General features: G+C 37.5%; 1 protein-coding gene and 1 pseudogene across 3 annotated transcripts in view; one reads left to right on the top strand and one right to left on the bottom strand.

Moving 5' to 3' along the window:
• The first annotated feature begins 222 nt into the window (after positions 1-222).
• TPP2 (tripeptidyl peptidase 2) overlaps positions 223-21,721 on the top strand; it is a 74,009-nt gene continuing 52,510 nt past the window's right edge. For both annotated transcript variants that reach the window (XM_080916681.1, XM_080916680.1), the window contains exons 1-5: positions 223-390; positions 7,542-7,670; positions 15,395-15,490; positions 17,027-17,131; positions 21,159-21,283. In XM_080916681.1, the coding sequence (XP_080772807.1) occupies positions 226-390; positions 7,542-7,670; positions 15,395-15,490; positions 17,027-17,131; positions 21,159-21,283 (620 nt within the window). In that variant the 5' untranslated portion in view covers positions 223-225. The remainder of the gene's footprint in view (positions 391-7,541; positions 7,671-15,394; positions 15,491-17,026; positions 17,132-21,158; positions 21,284-21,721) is intronic.
• Positions 4,576-5,434, bottom strand: LOC308420938 (large ribosomal subunit protein uL30-like; annotated as a pseudogene). Its single transcript has one exon. The product of its transcript is annotated as a large ribosomal subunit protein uL30-like (transcript).

Raw genomic sequence — 21,721 nt, 5'->3', positions numbered from 1 at the left:
CTGCCGCCTGGGTAACATTCCTGTGTGGTTCCTTGTAGCGGCGCCGTTAGCTTACGTTGAAGCATATGATTGGCTAACTATCTCTGACCGCATGCGATTGGGTACCGGTGGCCAGGCTCCGCCCCCCTACGCCTCCGTCCCGCGGTAGCTGGGTGTCCTCGCGCCGCTCGTCCGCGCGCTGCCTGGCAGTTTGCCTCTTTCTCGTCCGTCCTCCAGCTTGCGTCCATGGCCACCGCTGCGACCGAGGAGCCCTTCCCTTTCCACGGTCTTCTACCAAAGAAAGAGACCGGGGCCTCCTCCTTCCTGTGCCGCTACCCGGAGTATGACGGGCGCGGGGTGCTCATCGCTGTCCTGGACACAGGGGTTGATCCGGGGGCCCCGGGCATGCAGGTGAGGCGGCTCCGAGGGCCCGTAGCCGAGAGGGCGGAGCCTGGACCAAGCCAGGGACCGGACGGACCGGGGTGGGCCGGACAGCTCTGGGCGACCGCCGGGGCCCGTTCCCTCTCCACACAAAAGCGGCGTGGTCAGCGTGAATGTTTCGGATCGGGGGGCCGCGGGGAAGCTCTGCTGGTTAGCCGGGATGTTCCAGGCCCCACACCCCTTCAGGGTCCGCGCCCGACCTCGGCAAGGGAAAATTTTACAGTTTTGAGTTCTAAGGGGCGCGGAAGCGTGGGGGCGCCACAGATAGGGGTAACAGTCTTGAACTCCTTAGTGCTGTTTTGAGGTACTGGGGTTTGGCAAGACCAGCAAAGCTGAGTTCCCAGAATACGACCCAGTCCGCTTCCGGAATGGATCCTTCTGATACTTTTGTTCTATTTTTAAGTTATCTGCAATGTTCAGAGTCCTTGAAATCAAAAGGCCCGACTAATTTGTTTCGGGAGAACTTTTCAGGCCTTATGACCTTATGAAAATAGGCGTTTTAAACGCCTCTAAACATAGAAGAACATACTTTGATTATGGCTTCCCAAAAATGACTTCATTTTTCTTCCTGCAAGTTAGAAATCTTTAAAGAGCAGGGACCTTACTGAAAAGTAGTGTTAAAAAAAATGTCAGAGTAAAATGTATTCTGTTTTTAAGCTAAACTAGCCTCTCACTAAAACTCACTTATCAGTACTCTCTAACCTTTGTTGAAGATCTTCCTGACTAATTCTAGCGCTTATTTTCTTTCTTTTCAGTCCACCGTCAGTTTATCTATCAAATAGATATATTGGATTGCCCTGATACCATCTTATCCTTGTTCCTCACAGAAGAGGGATACTTAATAATTCCTCTTCTCCTAGCCCTTGATTTTTCCTCCAATCTTTATTTCTTTGATTATGCTGCCTGATAACTGGATAGGAAGAGAATTGACATAAAAGTTAGAGATTATTGGGGAGGATAGTAAAGAAGCCACTCTCTGGGACTCTCAGGGAGTCCTGCTTCTAAGTGTTTGTTACTTCGTCCCCTTTTTGGTGCACACCTTTGCCCTGAAGCACACGGTGGCAGAGTCTCTGATTAGAAGTTCAAGTATGAGTGCCCTTCTGGTACTACAGTTGTTCTTTTATTAATAGTAATTGCTAAGGTTTAAAACTTGGTAACAGCAATGCCACACTGAGAATTTATTATACAACGGAAATGCTTCCCAATACACAGGAGTGTATGTTTACTTTTTGTAGGGTGTGAGAGCTAGTGGCTCACTTTTTGTTGGATTGTCAGAAAACTTTGACGATTTTGGAGTAGAACTTGTGGACATTTGTGGAATTTTCAGATCTGGTTATCAGAGTGCTTTGTTACTGTAAAGTAAAAGTTTTTACCCCATAGAATTACTTGATAATCGAGAGGGTCAACTACAGGTGACGTTACAGTGCTAAAGTGTTAAATACTATTTTTTAAAGTTTTGAATAAATACTAAATGCTAGCAGAAGGAGTTCATGCTAGGTCATGGAGAGAAAATATGCTTGATATTTACATAGACATTAACATTTAGTCAATAAAACATTGAACCAAAAGAAAACATGAGATAAGATCATCAAGCATTTATTCTCAGATTCTAAACATGATCTTTTGTTTAAATTCAGCAAGGAACTTACACGAGTGACTTTAATTTTTTTCTTACCTGAGGGAATTATTTTGTGGCTCTTTATATACATCATTAAGGTGAAAAAGCAAATAGAAATAAAAAGAGAATAGAAAAGGATGCCTACGTGGCTGGCTATTTGAGTTGCCAAAAGGGATATAAGTAAAGGACTAGAGGTTACAAATGAGAACTCGGAGGAAACAACTAGTTGTCTCCTCCTTTAACTTCCTTAGACCAAGTTCTTTTTTGTCACAGCTTCTGGTGTTTCCAAAGTAGAGGGCAGAGTTAGGTGTGATAGCATACTCCTATATACGGACAGCCTGAGGAGAGTAATAATTATATAAATATTTGATATTCTCTCAGCAAGCATTCAAGCACCTGGTAGGTGCCTACAATTGCATTAAGTAATAAAGTCCCGCATACTGTGACTGTTAGAGATGCAGAGGTAAGATGACAGGATGGTTAGCTGAGATGAATGGGTTTCCTGACAAGATAAAATTTGGTCTGAGCCATATATATACACCAAAGCAGTTCTCACTGCCACTAATCTCACCATTGATCCATGGTTTGCTTTTCCAAACTTAACCATTTCATCAAAAGCAAGCCAGGTGTCAACATCTTTGTTCAAAACAAAGTCAGCTTGCTTTTGAGTAAACCTCCAATGTTATAAGGCCTTCTGACTCTAGCCTTAGAGTGCAGCCTCAGCATCACTCTTCACTTGTGTGTTTCTGTCTTTCCCAGACACCCAGATGTCTCAGGTCCTAATACATGTGTTTTCATGTGGTGTTTAATTTGCCCAACAGTTTTCGATCATTACTTGAAAACTGCTGCTTCATTTTAAGACATTGCTGATTTCATTCAGCCTTTTGCCAGCTCTACTGTAAAGGTCTGTGGCTTCAGAGATGTAAGGTCCATTCAGTCCCTGCTAACAGTGATTTCACTTTTACTCCTTTTTGATTTCCTCAAGTTGTAACTGTCCCAAAATGACTTTTTAAAATTTCATTTTATTACTTCCACTTACATTTTTCTTGAAATGTGTATATCAAGTTTATTTGATGTGAAATCTGCTAGTAATACTCATTTTTTGTTGAAAAACAGGTCTGTATAACAGGGAAATACAATTTTCTCTTGGAGAAAAACAGTTTGGGGTAAAAGGATGCAAATAACTCCTTAAAGTCTATTTTAATATGCTAATTTAGTAAAATATTAGTAACCAAATATTTATGTATATTTATACATATATACATTTATATATTTACATATTCTTATTAACTGTCTATTACTTAGGTTTAGTTTCTGCAGATTGAGCCTTGAGTTCTTAAGGAATTTTTTGTCTACATCCTTACCTCTTGGTTCCTGCTTCATAATAGGTACAGTTGAAAAACAAGTAACTTGGATTCCTGACATTTAGGATAAATATTTAGGCAATTTCTCTTTTTAGCTAGCATAGCTAGGAAGTATCTACCAGTTTCCCCCTAGGGAACAGAGGGCTTATTACTGTGGCTTTCCCCATAATTCCATTTTCCAGGTTAGCCAATCCTCACCTACGGATCTCTCCTTCAAGGACTGAGATTATATTTTCACTATTACCATATTTCCTTCTTATTCTAAAGCTCTACTGCAAAATTTACATACGATTTTGCCTTTATGTTCTTTTCTATTCCTCAATTCTGTGGTCTCTTTGAAAAATCTCCAGTGGAGTGGACAAGAAATTTAAAATTTATGCATATGTAGTTTGTTTGCTGTGTGTGTGTGTGTGTGTGTGTGTGTGTGTGTGTGTGTGTGTGTGTGTGTGTGTCTTGAGAGAGAGAGAGAGAGAGAGAGAGAGAGAGGTGGGGTTTATTTCTTATCAGTAAAACTTAAGGAAATAATACATGGTAAATAAATCATTAAATCCCATTTGGCTTTTTTTCCTCTTACTTTCTTTGCTCACATACTGATAAGAAGGATTTATTTTACTAGTTTTAATATTGACTTTTTTGTGAATTGTGATATTGAGCCTTTTGGTTATCAGCATTCTTCTAGTATAAATACCTAAAAAAAAAACCCTAAAGAATTGTTCATAAAAAGAATAGCTGAGCCTGTCAGGCCCTTTGGAGCTTCATACCATCATGATCTCAGTTTTTTTAAGGCAACATGACAAGAGTTTGATGTGGGATCCACAAGTTGTACCTTTTTTGCCCTATCAAGAAAAAAAAAATTCTCCCTTGTTTCCTATAAGAGCCACTTCTTGACTATATGTTAAATGCAAAGCTTTTCATATACTGTAGAGGAAATACTATGAGATGGAGAAAAGATTTATAGTGGTAAAAACGATTCAGTAGTAGTTGCCATTAACCATGGTTTTAAAGATTTACAAATTTTCTAGGTGGAAGAAAAGTCTAAAGAGTTTGTGGTTGTTAATTTTTGACATTTGGTATATATTTTTTTCAGACTTTGTGTTTTCATGCCTAATTCCAGCTTAGTTTGTGTGTGTGTGTACATGTATGTGTACACACAAATACAATTTTTTTTCAAGCTGTGACTGTTTATTAACTGACCAGATTATAAAAATCCATGGGCAACACCTTAGTTCATACGTCTGATAAGCCTGTTTATCTGGTCTTCCCTGTTGCCAGCATCTCCACCTTCTACAAAGTGAGTTGTCTTTTTCTTCATTCCACCTCGTTGGGAGGATAATTTGAAGGGCCACAGGAAGTTATTTGCTTCCTTGAAGTGTTTCCCAACTGTATAGATCTCATGAATTAGATCCTCCATGCAAATGATGCCAAATTTACCAAGAGATCGAGCAATCAAGGAATTATCTGTCAAGGCAATCCGCTTTTTATTAATTTTGCCATAGCCTCACTTGTAGATGAGCTCATTTACTGACTTCAGGTTGGGATACCCCCATGCAATGTATGGTTCCACAATCCTCAGCATGTTAATTGAGGCCTTGTTGAGCTTAACAAAGGTGCCTTTGAAGATCTGTCGAAGACGAAGAAGCTGCAACACCTTGCACACCTTTGGGCTCACTCCATTGATACCCCGGATTCTGATGACAAACGCCAATTTTGGTTCTGCAGGAACATAGAAGTTTCCAGCCTTCCTTGCCATCCTAGCCATCCGAATCTCAGTGCGGTACAACTGCCTGTTCTCCTTGTGACAGTGCTTTGCCTTCTCCTAGATGAGCTTCCTCCTTGCCTTCCGCAGTGTCTTCAGGGCAAACTTCTTCCTCAGGCGCTTCACCTTCAACTCTGCGAAATTCCTTCGCTTTTTCTTAAGGGTTTCTGGCACAGCCGGAACCTTTTTCTTGAGGGTTTTTGGCACAGAAGTACCCTTTTTCTTAAGGGTTTCCACAACAGCAACCTTCTTTTTCTTCTCTGGAACAGCCTCCATGGTTGCAGCCAGAAAAGGAGACACAAATACGATTTTTAATTAGTATATATATATATATATCTTCATTGTACAAAATGATGTGTTATGTATGTATATCCCAAAAGACATCAAATAATAAATGGGAAAATAAATTAGCTCTCAAAAGAACAGGGCTTGTGAGTTTGTTCAGTGGATAATATATGTCAATCCCGACAGCCTGAGTTGAATCTCCATGACCCACATGGTGGAAAGAGAGAACCAACTCCTACAAGTTGTCATTTGGCTTCTACTCAAAATCTGTGACATGCTTGTACTCACATTATATCCATGTGTACAAAATAAATAAAATGTGATTTTTAAAATGTTTGACTATTCAATAAATACATGAAAAACTATTTAGCATCCTTAGCCATCAGAGCACCAAATACTGTGTAGAGATTTCACCTTATTCAACTCAATTTCTGTCATCAAGAAAACAACAGACCCTGATGAATTGAGGACTGCAAAGAAGATCCTTGTGGAAATATATATTAGAACAGCCACTATGGAAATTAGTATTGAGGTTCCTTAAGAATTGTGTTTTCTTTAAGTATATATTGAATGTAACAACTTGCCTTTTCAAAATAACCCCCAAAGAGCCCATCAATTAATTCCTCCATGAAAATATATTACTACTGTTACCTATAGCAATAGTATTGTGTCTCTCATAAAAGTTTACAGCTAATAAAGGAATATACCTTACCAAACTTAGAGCTAATGCTAATTATTATTATTCAAGTTGGATTGAATGGAGATACCACCTGTGCCCTTAGAACCTAAACTCTAATAGAAAAACTAATGAGAGCCACCTAATGTGTGTGTCATTACAGGTTGGATTTTGTCCCGTTAAGTGAAGAGCGTGTAGTATGATGATCAAGTTTAGGACACATTGTGATCATTGGAGAGGTTTTTTCTGAAGGGGTGATAAAATTTTAACTTGATGTTTATATGCTGAGGAATGATGAAAAATACTAAAAGTTTTATTTTTTGGAATTAAACCATTAGGTTTTTAAAATAGTAGAAAATTTCATGCAGTAAAAAATACTCGAGTCTATAGAATACAATAGGATCAAGTCAGCCTGAAGTATTTCAGATATTCAGTGCACTTTGTGGTTCAATGGCATGCACAGAACAAAGCATGCGTGGTGAATGTTTAAAACCAGGTCCACAGTGTTTATACAGTGCAGCTGGCATTAAGTGTTGCCACAAACACTTTGGATTCATTACACATGTAGTTTTGAATTAAGGTTTAATTGTTGTAACCTTTTACTGTTGCCAGGTTTTTTTTTTTTTTTTTTTGTTATACCACATGAGGTTCAGTTACAAGACTCTCACAAAGAGTGAGTTTCAACTCAATTTAAGAAGCTGATAGAAACATGCAGTACAAAAGGAAAAGATGCTATTAGTTTGGCAAGTTGGCACAATGGTGATCAAAAGTAGAAAAATGGTCTTAAATTCTATGTTAGAGGAAGTACGTCCTCATAGCTGTGATGTAAGCTGTAAGCTAGATAATCAGAGAAACTTTTCTGTTTCTGGGATGATACCTAATAAGATCATTAGGAGAAAAATTTGGGAGTGTGCTACCTTTGAACTTGGAACTTTGTAAATTTCAAGTACTTGTGTGACATTCAGTAATGAAATAGTATTTACTATCCATCCCAGAGTCACTTTCCCCAGATATTTGCTCAGGTGTCACCTTCTCAGCAAAGCCTTCTTTGGCCAACCAACTTAAAATAGAAAAATCCATACCACGTTTGTCTTCTTGCTTAATTTCTCTCAGCATATCACATCTTTATATATTGTGTACTTCTCACTGCAGTATATTGCGGTATATAAAGAATTTTTGTGTCCTGACAATTGCTATATCCAGCACCTAAAAGGTAGTAAATATTAAAGAAATAAATGAAACCACTTGAAGAGTTGTACATTGTTTCCATGACTGATTCTTTTCATTAGTGTTTATTTGTTATACTTCAATTACGTTTTTAATATAAACTTTTCTCAGAGGCAATTTCTTTATATGTACATATGGATTTATATTACTTTCTTTAAAAACAATAATCAATATTTTATTTGCCTTAATTTTTAGGTTACAACTGATGGAAAACCAAAAATCATTGATATCATTGATACAACAGGAAGTGGTGATGTGAACACTGCTACAGAAGTGGAACCAAAGGATGGCGAAGTTATTGGTCTTTCTGGAAGAGTGCTTAAGGTTGGGACACTTACCTTCTTGTTGAGTGTGGTTTTGGTTTTTGTTTTTCATCTGTTTTTTTACTCCTTCCTCCTCTTTGTAATGTTGCCTCAAAACATATTTCTTTTTTAAACCTAAGCAATACAGTAGTCATTACCTGTTACTTGTAAAGTGAATTATTCCCAAACCCCATAGTTTAAAATAAGATGTTCCATTACTGTATTCCAAGAACCTAGGTGTGATCTTGATGGATGTGTATAGTTTTGGATTTATAATAAAATTGTAAATTGTTGCCCAAGGCTATGCTTTTATTTAAAGGCTTAGTTAGCTTAGGTGCATTGGGAAGTTAGCTGTTGCATGGATGTTTTGTTTTGTTTTGGGACAGGCATTCTGAAATTCTAGGTAGACCAGGCTGGCCTCAGATCAGCAGAAGTCTGTCTGCTTTTGCCTCCCAAGTGCTGGGGTTAAAGCTGCACCACTCTTCTTGTTCCTTTGACACATGGCCTCCACACAGCTGTAGTGTAGTATGGCAGCTGTCTTCTCCCAGGGCAGAGCTATGAGAAAGCAACTAAGAATGTCTTGGTCTTTTATAAGGTTAGCTTACAAGTGACAGTTCATTTGGTCAGTAAACAGGCACACACATATGGAAGAGGTATCTCATGACTGCATGCATGCATACAGTAAGATGTGGATTATGAGGGTCACTTTGGAAGTTACTTTTTCAGTAGAATATTTACAATTGGGGATTGTTTTCTTTAATTGAAGTCAACGAGTGGTTTTAAATTTAAATAGAAAACCAGAAAGTAACCACCTATATAGTTTTGCCTTCATTATTTTCTCAGTGAACCTGACCATGAAGAAATATTTAGATCCTAATACTGACCAGTTTAAATGACTGGCTTTGTTTTTATTTTGACCTTGGTAGAAAGGCATGGGTAAGCGAAGCATGAGACAGTAGCTATAAAACAATCACGGAGCTATTCATGAGTTATTGGTTAATAGATTTAGAGGATGACAATAAATAGATTTAGAAGTGATTTTTAATCTTTTAAAACAAGCAGACTTAGTTTGAAATGCATTAGTTTATTCTAGGACAATAAATCACATTTCTAGTGAGCCTTGCAGATTTAGATCTACATAATTATTCTTAGTTGCTTATTTTTGGATGGCTATAAAACCTAAACTTTAAGCCATAGGAATTGTTGTCACTAGTGCTCAATTAAAGGTAGAAATTATGTGTAAATATTCTTACTAAATAAGATAAAACAATTAAGACGGATAATTTTGCCTTTTACCCACATGCAGACTGATACCCAGTGTGTTTCGTTGCTTCATTTGCTATGCACATTCTCCCAAAAGTTGGCTTCTAGACCATCTTCTCAGTCCACATAGGGTGTGTGTGTGTGGGGGGAGAAATAGATGGTGGAAAACTAACTTCATTTCATACAAACTTTTCTGCCAGCCTTTCCCTTCTTCATCCATGCATACAGTGTACTCACAGAGCTATCCAGATGGTTTTCAGTAGTCAGGGAGGAATAATTATTAGTTACTGGTACCATGGCTACTTGGATCTCCTTAGCTCTTTAGGATACCTAGAGAGTTTACTGAAAGTAGCACAGTTTCTTTGACAACCATGTTACAGTGAAGTAATTATCTGTCTCTTTTTCTCCTTCTTCCAAATACCCTTAAACAACCAACAGAATCTCATTCTTCTGGTTTAAGACCAGGTACAAGGTAATACTTTGAACACATTGGTAACCATTGTCTACAGATGATAATGCTCTGTATAGTCTTTACTCATTTCTCCAGATCATAACCTATTTAAACTTTTGTGATAATCATTTCTTTGTTTTCTTCTATTGTACAGTTACATAAAATACATTATTTGGTTTAACCGTCTTTTCATGAATGTTCTCATTTCTATATCAGTTGTTGATGCTTCCAAGATTTGAGATTCTTAAGACTGGCCTCTATCATTATTGTAACAATAATCTTGTTTAGTTTCACTGCTGAGTAATATGCTATGGTTTCTATACAGCATATTTTATCTGCTCTGCTGTATTAAACTGTTTCTTATGTTTTGGAACTGTTAGCTAACAGTTACTTCAAAAGCATTAGGCACAGTTCTGTACCTGTGAACAGATGTTTCCAGGATGTATGCCAGAAATAGAATTGCTGAGTCATGGAGATACAGGTTTACTAGGTCGTGTGTGATAGATAGCTTTATCATTTAGCTAGCCTCCACCTCCCAAACGCTGGGATTATAGGTATATTACACCATGCCCAGCCAACTTTTAACTTCAAATACTTGGAATTTTTAGACCTTTTTTTAATTTTTAAAAACAATAATAGTAATATGTGTATCATTTTATAGGTTTAACTTGCATTTGTATAGTGAAAATTCTTTCACAGATTTAGGCTTTTAGATTACCTTGTAGTGCTATTAAAGTGCATTTGCCTTTTTCATTTTTCTGTTTTTTTTTAAAATACTCTAAGTTGTACATTGCTTTTTGACTGGTGAGTTTTTTATATATTCATTTTCTATTTTATACTTGAAATTTTTAATTTTTACATATCAATTTTATATACACATACACATTTAATCAGTGAAGACTCTTTAATTAAATTTATAACTGTATTCCTAGAAAATCGTGTTTTTTTTTCCTTACTAATTCTAGAGAATTTGACCAGAAGTGATTTTATGCTTAGTTTGAAGAAGTTGTCCTATTTTTCCCATAAGAATACCCATTGTGCCAACATCACACATTAACATTCCATTAGTTCCCAGTAGTCTTTGTGTCTTTTTACATTGCAACCTTCAAAGTGAGTTAGCAGGTTTGTCCAACCTGAGGCTCACAGGAAGCATTTGTGTAAAGCATCCAGTGAGGTCTGGGGGTAGGGTGGATTTTGGGTTGTGAAATTTGTATATGACAGTGCTATGTTAGCGATATCAGAAGGTTGGACACACCGGTATGAAGTGGAAACTTAAGGGTTCTTTGTAAAGTTGGTTGGATAGTGTTTTTCTGGGGAAAACATGTGAAGGCAAGTTTAGTTAAAGTGGACACAGGTATGGAAGGCTAAAGCTGGCTCATGAAGGAACATGTCACTGAAGCAGACACAGGAGAGAGGATGTTCTAGTAAAGCAAACACGTGAAGGATTCTTTGCTAACATGCATGTATTAGTCTGCCTTACACTGTGTAGCTGAGCGTCATTTGTTAGGACTCCTTGGATTCAAGCTGATTGGATGCATGTGTTAAGGCAAGACACATACTGAAAACACATGATATTTGGAGGATCTGAATATGATTTGATGGAGTGACAGAGATGAGCTTAGCTCCTTGTGCATTGTGGGTCTCTCGTCTTCTCTGGCACAGCCAAGAACTCATGGTCCCTCCTGCTGACTCAAGCTGTGGCTGAGGCCTGGCTGTTTTCGCTACGTTGTGTTTAAGCTGACTATATCGAACTGGACTGCTGCTGTATCCATGAAGTGTTTGTGAGTGGATCGAGCTGCTGCTTTTAACTTGTAAACTGAACTGCTGATTTCCAGACAACACAGATGGGAATTGCTCCCAAGAACTTTTCTGAACAGGTTCACCTCCTGCCCCTTCCCCCATGCTTTCTTTCCTACTACCTTTGGTGGGTGGTGGGTTACAAGGGAGGTTAAAGAACCATCATTAAAAGTAAAGGTTGAAAAAAACTAAAGTTACACCTGTAAGTCTTAATTTTTAGTTCTCTTTGTCTTCTGGTTTTCCAGTAGTTTCTCTACTCCATTCTAATTTTAGAAGCACTTTGGAAGGGAACACCATGCTATTTTCACTTTACCACATTTAAGTTAAACTTTTTTTAAGTCATCTATATTTAGTCTCAAATATTGAAGTTTTTTAAAAAGCTAGTAGTGGGAGTAGATACAGTACAGCCAGAGCAGATAGCATCTAAATATACAAAGATGTGCTTGCTATAAAGCTGGCAAGACTGAAATAACATTATGGTCATGGTATACTTGATTCATTGAGAAAATTGTCCCATTTATTAGGAACATGGAACATTTCTTTAATAGTTTCAGTAGTGAACTGTAATTTGTAATTAAAGAGATTATATACTCCAGACATAGGGAATTTGAGTTCCAGGAAAAGTGGTTTTACATATATAACAATATTCTATCTTTAAGAGACAGAGATGGGACCTATGGAGATAGCTCAGTAGATGAATCTGCCATGTGACTATGAAGACTCGAGGTCACGTCCTAGCACCTATGTAAAGTTGAACTGTGGTAACATACACTTGGAATGTCAGCACTTGAAGGTAGAATTAGTAGGATTACCTGGGTCTCAGTGGTCAGCTAATCAGTGAGCTTCAGTTTACTCAGAGACCGTCATAAAACAGTATGGAGAGCAGTAGAGGAATTCTACATCAACCTTTAGCTCTCATGTGTTCCATGTGTGCAACATAGGCATAACCCACACAGACATACATTAAAAACAGAAGAAAAATCATTGTAATTATTATATGTAGTTTGTACTATTTTAAAGATTTCTTAAAATGGTGAAAATGTAAACCTTTGCTTCTTAAAGATATCACACATAACTTCAAAATGTGAACTAAATACATGAAATGACATTCCATAATTGCCTGTTTAGACTGTATGACTTTTAATTCTCTGAGATTTTTGTATACTTTTTATATGTAGTCTACCATTAAGAAAACATATAGTTATAAATTTTGAGATGTATATGATTCCATGGACCCCAAACATTTTTTGTTTTTTATAGTTAAATTAAATCGACAACTGGATTATTTTTGTTGTGTCATATATATGCTAGCTCGTGTGATTGAACATGTCTAATGGCTTGAGAGTTTTTCTTTGTTAGCATTTCAGGGCCTTTGAATATTTTGAAGTTGTCCCTAGGCAGCACTTACAAAGGTACTCATACAGTGGGGAGTTTTGTTGCCTGATAGTGGCAGTTTGTGGCAACACTCTTTTTGTTATGTCAAGAGCACTACAAGACTATCAAGAACATGTTTTCTGAAGAAGATGAATTGGGTTCTTTAGACAGCCAGTGGATACAGAAACTTTTAGTTAAAACAAGGCCTCTAATAATTTTCATACTTCTAATTGTATGACATTTTCACCCAAAAGTTTCTACCTGACAAATAATCCCAGTGGAACATGGGAATGAGCCGGAGAGTGATGTCATACAAGTGAGACAAGTGAAGATTCTTTTGTTTATTTTTCTTTTTGGTTTTTAAAAACAGGGTCTCTGTCTATGTAGTCCTGGCTGTTCTGGAACTCATGTAAACCAGGCTGGCCTCAAACTCAGAGATTCACCTACCTCTGCTTTCAAGTGTGGAATTAAAAGTGTAAGATAGCCAGGTGTGAGTTATTAGTAATTCAACCTTGTATTTAGTACATAGATAACAGGGTTTTTTTTTTTTTAAATAATTAAGATGAATAGGAATAGTTTTTGAAATTTTAAATTGGTTGGTGCTCATTGCTTTTATTCATATGAATTATAGAGTTGGGACTCCTAGCTTCACTGTTTGGTAGAAGAGAGACATGAGTGGTAGAGCTAGACAGCCTGGGTGATGTTCTTTGAGCAGCAAATCCTAGTTTTCATGATGCATTAAGCTTTAAATAACAGGTGATCTTAATCCTGGAGAGATAGAATGTATCAACCAACAGAGACTATGAGAACAGTCGTGAACATTTGAGCCAGTCTCAAAAGTAGTTAACCAAGAAACTATGGATGTATCTTGAATTTTTATAATGCTGTTTGTGGTTAAATGACCTTGAGGCTGCTGATAGATTAGTTGTTCCCACTGTGATGGATAGGTTGTTCTCAGTATATCAGAAGCTAAGGTGCATGCACTTATATTTTCCTGTGCATGCACTAATGAAGACTAGCTTCATCATTTCACTTACTTCCTGTTTTTGTGTTTCCATGATTTATCTCTTTACATTATGAATATGCAACCCACCTCATAAATATTCATCGAAACTTCTCAAAGGCATATATGTTAGAACTGCCTTTATTATTATTATTATTAATCATTTTATTTGTTTACATTTTAAATGATATTCTTTTTCCAGTTACCCCTCACAACTCCCCTATCCCAACCGCCCTCTCCACCCTTTCCCTTTGCATCTATGAGGGGAGCTCCTCCACCTACTCACACATTCCCCACTTCACTGCTCTTGCATCCTCCTACGCTGGGGTATAAAGCATTCACAGGACCTAGGGCCTCCCATTGATGCCAGATAAGGCCATCCTTTGTTATATGTATCTGGAGCCATATTACATGTATGTAGTGATCGCCTATCTCGCCGGTAAGGAAGACGCGCCACAATAGGATCCTTCTACAGGCGTTTATTGCAGGCTTGATTGAAGTAGCGAAAGACCCCGAGCCCAGAAACCAGCCCTCCTTATATATGCTTAGGAGGACAGTGCCACCACCTGATTGGTGCATTCTGTGCGCCCTAATTAGCATACTCAGAGTCACCATGATTCAGCAAAAACAGGCAGGCATGCATGCGCACTTAGGTTGTTTATCTCAAAACTGGCCACTCTCCCTTCGGGCTGGGTGCCATCTTGTAATGGCGAATGCGGTGGCTTCCCACACATGTATACTCTTTGGAGGTTTATTCTCTGGGAGCTCTGGGTGGTTTGATTAATTGATATTGTTCTTCCTATGGGGTTACAATTCCCTTTGGCTCCTTCAGTCCTTCCCCTAGCTCTTCCATTCGGATCCTGGGCTCAGTCCCATGGTTGGCTGTGAGTATCTGTATCTGTATTGGTCAGGTGCTGGTAGAACCTCTCAGGGAACAGCCATACTAGGCTCCTTTCAGCATGTGCATTAGCAATATTGTTGGGGTTTTCCAACTCACTTTTGAGACAGCCCAGTCTCCCCTCTTCTTTTGAGTGCTTGCTTGCTTTGGCGTATCAACTTTCCTTAAACTGTGTCTTGGAACTGGTGTATTTGCTTCCAAAAACATTAGAGAGACCACATACATGCACCCCCTCCAAATAAATAGTCATAAGTCTTGGATTAGGAATATTTTCCCTTGTACACAGAAGGAAATATATCTCCTCTCACCCAACTAGAGGTGAAGTTTAGAATAGTAGCCACATTTATTTGGTTTAACATCTCATACCCTTTGAACTGAATTTTTTGGTTTTCATGATGTAATTAGATTCCAATTTTTATCTTCCTATTGTTTAAGTAATTTAATTTTATCTTTCTATTAAAATTATTTTTAAATACTATGAGATAATTTGAGAGAGTGTTACAGATCTTATGTGAAATTAACATGATTTTTATAGTGCTTTGTCTACAAGGATTTAATGAGCTTTGTTTTATATCTGTATATTATTTGTATGGTGCTGTTATAGAAGAATGACACTCTAAATAGGAAATCAGAGTGTGGAGAAAGTGCTAAGTATTGCTTTTCCTCCCCGCTACTTAATTCAAACAAGTGTGGTGAAAGGAGAGAGGAAATGTCAACAGTGTAAAGAACTGTTAAATAATTATGGTGGTTTAATGACATAATACCTTTTTAGAGGATTTTATAAACTATGAAACCACAGTTTCACTTAATTGACCACTTAGAATATTAAAAGTATTTCTCATATCCATAAGCCTGTTTACCCAGTGGGAGCCATCAGCAGATGAGATGTGAAATAGTTTGTTCTTACAGTGGTGTGTCATTGGCATTGGAAAATGAGTGAACAATTTGCTTTACCTACAGATTCCTGCAAACTGGACAAATCCTTCAGGAAAATATCATATTGGCATTAAAAATGGTTATGACTTCTATCCAAAGGCTCTCAAGGAAAGGATACAGGTAATGACAAACTCAGTATCAGCTTGCAAATGTATATGCTTAGATTGGATTTCTAACTGATACTCTCATGAGGTCTTAATCTTTGAGGGACTGAGACTTTTGAAAGACTGTTCAAGAGTATGTGTTTTACTTAAAGTGATTTCTTTTAGTCTTGGGTACATGGACTAGCTTAAGGAAGATTAAAGCAAGACCAAGCTAGAGCTCAAGCTTTTGCCTTTCGAGGCAGAGTGCAGTTGGGTAGATGATGTAAACTGAACTTTAGATTTTTTAAAGGACTTCCTTAAAGTATAGACCTCTATTTTTGTTTTTTTATTATCTAGTCTTCTTGTTCTGAGTTTGTCATCATTTAGTATTATTCTGTTAATCAGATGTAAAGCTATTGAAGTTAGTGTATAAGAAACACAAGTATGGAGCTGGAGAAATAGCTTAGCAGTTCAGAGGTCTTATTGCCTTTGCATCAAACCATGGTTCAGTTCCCAATATGCACATCAGGTGACTCATAACCACCTATAACTCCATCCACTTCAAGGGGATCTTATGCCCTCTTCTGGCTTCAATGGGTACCACCATGCATATAGTGCACAAAAAGTAACACAGAAACACATACATGCACATAGACAAAACGTGTCTATAGTTAAAGAAGACCTAAATGTGGTTAGGAGTCTGCTATGAAGTTTCTATTCAGTGGAACTTCCTTTGATGATGCAAATGTTTGAAGTTTGAAATACCTGCCCTATTAAGGGAACTGCAGTGGCTTACTATTGTATTACATAGCATTATTGGAACACTATGACACTAACCACTGATGTGAGGTCAGTACTTCAACTGTGAAACATGGTGTCATTCTTGAAGGTAATCCTGATGTGTGGATATTATCATCTAATCACAGTGTATTCTCCCTTTGATATCTAATGAACCAGGACTTATTTTAATGCACATAGCTTTGATTGAATATGAACACATAAATATAATGGCATTTTAAATTTGGTATGTTATACTCAGTTTTGGTAAAAAAAATTTCAACAGCGTGACTATAGCAGATTCTTCCTAGATAGTCCAATTTTTTAATTTAATGAAAGGGTTCTCTTATCTAGCAGACTTTTGTTAGGAGATACTATGTGATGAAGAATGGAGATAATGGTTAAGACCAATTTCAGAAGCATGGAGCCCTGTCCAATGAGAGAGGATGAAGCATGGACAGAACTGAGATATCTACCCTTCCAGCAAAGCTGAGCCTTCCTTTAGTTATCTTATCACCTTGTACTTACCTATCTGCCTTTTCTAATTTTGTGTGGGTCCAGGGTCTGTATTTGTACTTTAAGTGACAGGGAATTGAGTTTGTTTCCTGATATGATGCGCTACATTTTGGAGAAGGGTGGATATAAATTGAGGAATAACAATATAAAAGTATTTTGGTATGACTTGATAAAACTTGTTCTCCCAAACAACCTCATTAGTTAATTCGCTACTTTTATCTTCACTGCTAACAAGGCACAAACATAGCCATGTAGGTTTACCAGATTATTTTGTCTGCAGAAAGAACGAAAGGAAAAAATCTGGGATCCAATTCACAGAATTGCGCTTGCAGAAGCTTGTAGAAAACAAGAAGAGTTTGATATTGCCAACAATGGCTCTTCCCAGGTTGGTGTTACTCACTTTTATTTTTATTTCACAGAGTTATCTTAGTATTCTAAAGGATCTAGGAGACTGCTTTACATAGTGCTCTTCCCTTGACAGCCTTTTCTCAGTGGGTTAAAATGACCAGTTGACACCATTATTTATACTACGCCAATGTACATATGCACTAATGAATGTTTAAACATGGGCATGATGTCTCTCCTACCAGCTCACAGAGAAATTCCTCTACTTCTTCATAGCCACCATCTTAGTTGTCCTTCAGATAGTCATGATTCTGTTTTCTAACAGTCTAGAATGGTTTTTCTCTCTGAAGTTGTGGAATGGAACCATACAAAGTTTTTATGCAATCTCTTCTGCCAAGAACGTTATGCTGTCTTTTGTAGCCTGGGTATTACAGTTCAGTTTACTTTTATTTTCATAGATATACTACAGTATGTTCATCTTGCCCACAGGTATAGGCTTTGGATTTTTTTTTTTTTGACTATTATGAATAATGTTATTTTAGGGATTAAAGAGATTGTTCAGGAATTAAGAACACTTGCTACTTTTGAGGAATACCCAAAAGTTAGTCTGTTAATATAGTTTCAGGAGAGCCAATGTATTGTGGCCTCTACAAATATCAGACATGCAGGTGGTACAAATACAACACTATATACATAGAATTAAAATAAATCATTTAAAAAATTTATTATTGGATAGTTTAATGTATTTACATTTCAAATGTTATCCCTTTTCTCAGTTCCCCCTCTCCCATCCCCCTCTGCCAGTTTCTATGAGGATGCTCCCCGTCAACCATCCCCACTCCCACCTCAGCACCCTGGCAGTCCACTACAGTGGGGACGTGAGCCGTCACAGGACGAAGAGCTTCTCCTATTGATGCCAGACAATGCCATCCTCTGCTACATATATGGCGGGGCCATGGGTTCCCCCCCCCCCATGTGTATTTGGTTGGTGGTTCTGGAAGCACTGGGGATCTGGTTGATGGATATTGTTCTTTTTATGAGGTTGCAAACTCCTTCATTGCCTTTGGTCCTTTCTCTAACTGTGCCATTGGGATCTCCGTGCTCAGTCTGATGGTTAGCTACAAGCATCGTGATCTGTATCATTAAGGCTTTGGCAGAACCTCTCAGGAGACATCCATATCAGGCTCCTGTCAGCAAACACTTCTTGGTATCAATAATAGTGACTGGGTTTGGTGGCTGCATATTAGATGGATCCCCAGATCCAGTCTCTGGATGGCATTTCCTTCAGTTTCTGCTCTACTCTCTTGCTGTATTTCCTCCTTTGAGTATTTTGTTCCCCTTTCTAAGGACTGAAGCACTGATATTTTGGTCTTGAAAATTGCATCTTGGGTGTTCCAAGCTTTTGGGTTAATATCCACTTATCAGTGGTGCATACCATGTATGTTCTTTTGTGTCTGGGTTACCTCACACGGGATATTTTCTAGTTCAACCATTTGCCTAAGAATTTCATGAAGTCACTGTTTTTAATAGTGGAGTAGTATTCTATTGTGTAAATGTACCACATTTTCTGTATTCATTGTTGGCATTAGGATAGTCCCTTTCCTCAGCGATGGCTCCACCCACAGGTGACAGGAACCTAGCACATCAATTGCCATGGAAACAGCCAAAGCATTCCCTGAAGACATCAGTTCAAAATCCCACCTCCCCCTGGGAGCAAGTGACATCACTACTCCTACAAAAGACTGAAACCCCTCCTCCTCTCTCTCTCTCTCTTTTCTTTCTTCTCTTGACCCTGACCCCTGCCCCATCCCCGTTCTATTAAACCTCTCCACGTGGACCGGTGTTCGCTTGGTGTGGTCTGTCTGGGCAAGGCTGAGAAATCTAATTAACAGCATCCATTCCTCTATTGAAGGACATCTGGGTTCTTTCCAGCTTTTGGCTTTTATAAATAAGGCTGCTATGAACGTGGTGGAACATGTGTCCTTGTTAGATATTGGAGCTTCTTTTGGGTATATGCCCAGGATTGGGTCCTCAGTCACCTTAGTTTTTGGTCTTAGCCATTTTGACTGGTATGAGGTGTAATCTCAGAGTTGTTTCAATTTGCATTTCCCTGATGACTAAGAATGAACATGTCTTCAGGTGCTTCTTGGCCATTCAGTATTCCTCAGTTGAAAATTCTTTGTTTAGCTCTGTACCCTATTTTTAAATAGGCTTATTTGGTTCTCTAGAGTCTTAACTTCTTTTTTTTTTTTTTTTTTTTTTAAACGATTTATTTGTTATATATGAGTACACTGTAGCTGTCTTCAGACACACCAGAAGAGGGCATCAGATCTCATTACTGATGGTTGCTGGGATTTGAACTCAGGACCTCTGGAAGAGCAGTCAGTGCTCTTAACCGCTGAGCCATCTCTCCAGCCCCCAGAGTCTTAACTTCTTGAGTTGTTTCTATATATTAGATACTAGCTTTTATTTATGAGGTCCCATTTTTCAATTGTTGATTTTAGAGCATAAGCCATTGGTGTTCTGTTCAGGAAAATTTCCCCTGTGCCTTTGTGTTTGAGGCCTTTCCCTACTTTGTCTTCTATTAGATTGAGTTTATCTGGTTTTATGTGAGGGTCCTTGATCCACTTGAATTTTAGTTTTGTACAAGGAGATAAGAATGGATCAACTTGCTTTCTCTACATGCTAACTGCCAGGTGAACTAGCATTGTTCGTTGAAAATGTTTTTTCCCCCCACTGCATGTTTTAGCTTTTTTTGTCAAAGATCAAGTGACCATAGCTGTGTTGGTTCATTTCTGTGTCTTGAATATCATTCCATTGATCTACCTGCATGTCTCTCTCTGTACCAATACCATGCAGTTTTTAATCACGATTGCTCTGTAATTCCATTGAGGTTAGGGATGGTGATTTCCCCAGATGTTCTTGAGAATAGTTTTCTCTATGCTGGGTTTTTTGCTATTCCAAAAGAATTTGCAAATTGTTCTAACTGTATGAAGAATTGAGTTGGAATTTTGATAGGGATTACATTGAATCTGTTGATTGGTTTTGAAAAGATTCCCATTTTTATTATATTAATCCTGACAATACAAAATATTTTTTTTAAAAGAAAAATCATTTAAAATATTGTTGGTTGTAGTTTTTCATAGTCCATAATGATTATGCCAATTTATATTCCCACCATAGGCATATGGACTTTTTTATTTTTGTTTTATATGTATGAATAGTTTGTAGATGAAAATAATGTTCTTTTAGATATTTTTGGTTTTATGCTCTTTCTTTAAAAAGAAAAACCAAGGCTTGACAGTTTTACCATTTAGAACTACAACATTGAAAAAGCAAACAAGCTTCTTAGTGTTTTTAACTTCCCAGATTTAACTCTGAGATTCAGCGACAATAAATCCAAGGTTATTTTCATGGTTTTCAAAACGATATTTTAAAGAGTTTTGGCAGTTGTATGCTATAATTTGTATGCTATAATTTGATAGCTATAATTCTTCAAAGAATAAAATAACCTAACATTTAGTTTGACTTACAAAGAGCCCGACCCTATGGAAATAGTCAAAACATAATTTAAAGTTCTGGTCTCCAAGTGATATAACAGCTACTCATGGTACCAGAGGTAGAACTGGTGATTTAGGGACTTTGTACTGAAAATTATTTAAATCTGAGGATGAACTCTAGGGACTTCCATGGAACACATTACATATGTGAAGTCATTAATAGTAAGCATTTTGTCTTCAGTGTGAAAATAATGCGTTAATTGCAGCAACTTCGGACAACACAGGCGTGTAAATAAGTAACAAATAAAAAGTTTTTGAATTGTTCTTTTATTATGAATATATAATTTTCTTAATCAAAAGTGGAATTGTGGACTGAGGATCTAACTCGGCACTTGCCTTACATAACCAATTCCCTATATTCAGTCTCCAGTGCTGCAGAAACATTTGTTTCCTTATCGTTTTTTCAAAGTGGTTTCTGTTTGTTCAACACTGTCTTTTTTCATATGTTAATACAACTTTCAGGTATACAAAATTTTATCTAATATTAATCTGTTTTCTGACTAATAGGTCAATAAACTAATCAAAGAAGAATTGCAAAGTCAAGTGGAATTACTTAATTCTTTTGAGAAAAAGTATAGTGATCCGGGCCCTGTATATGACTGCTTGGTGTGGCATGATGGTGAGACCTGGAGGTAATCTCAAATCTTCTGTAGAGCTCTGTATTAAAAATGTTCTTACCTACACTAAAAAACTTTAATCTCTTGGAGCTGTACAGAGTTCTGGTTTATATAACCATATCACTTAGCAGCTCTGTGTGAATACCATTATCAACTTTTGTTAGTTGTGGACAAGCTTCTTAAACTTACCTACTTTTCACAGTAAATATTATACTTAGCTATTTTTCAAAAACTTACTTTATTAGCCACATTTGGCAGATTGATCACTGGGATATATAGAAATGCTCCTTGTTAAAACTGGACAATTTGGAAAGTAACCACAAACATTGCAGGACATTTACTAAAAACATGTTGAACCTGCAAAAAAGAAAATTTGGGTTTAGATGTTTTAAATAGAAATAGAATAGCTAAGTTAACTTGGCAAAATAACATGTTCTGGGTTAGGAAAAATAA

The sequence above is a fragment of the Micromys minutus genome (assembly GCF_963924665.1).
Source record: "Micromys minutus genome assembly, chromosome: 5".
Classification (NCBI taxonomy): Eukaryota; Metazoa; Chordata; class Mammalia; order Rodentia; family Muridae; genus Micromys; species Micromys minutus.
This window is presented reverse-complemented; position numbering and strand designations above follow the sequence as displayed.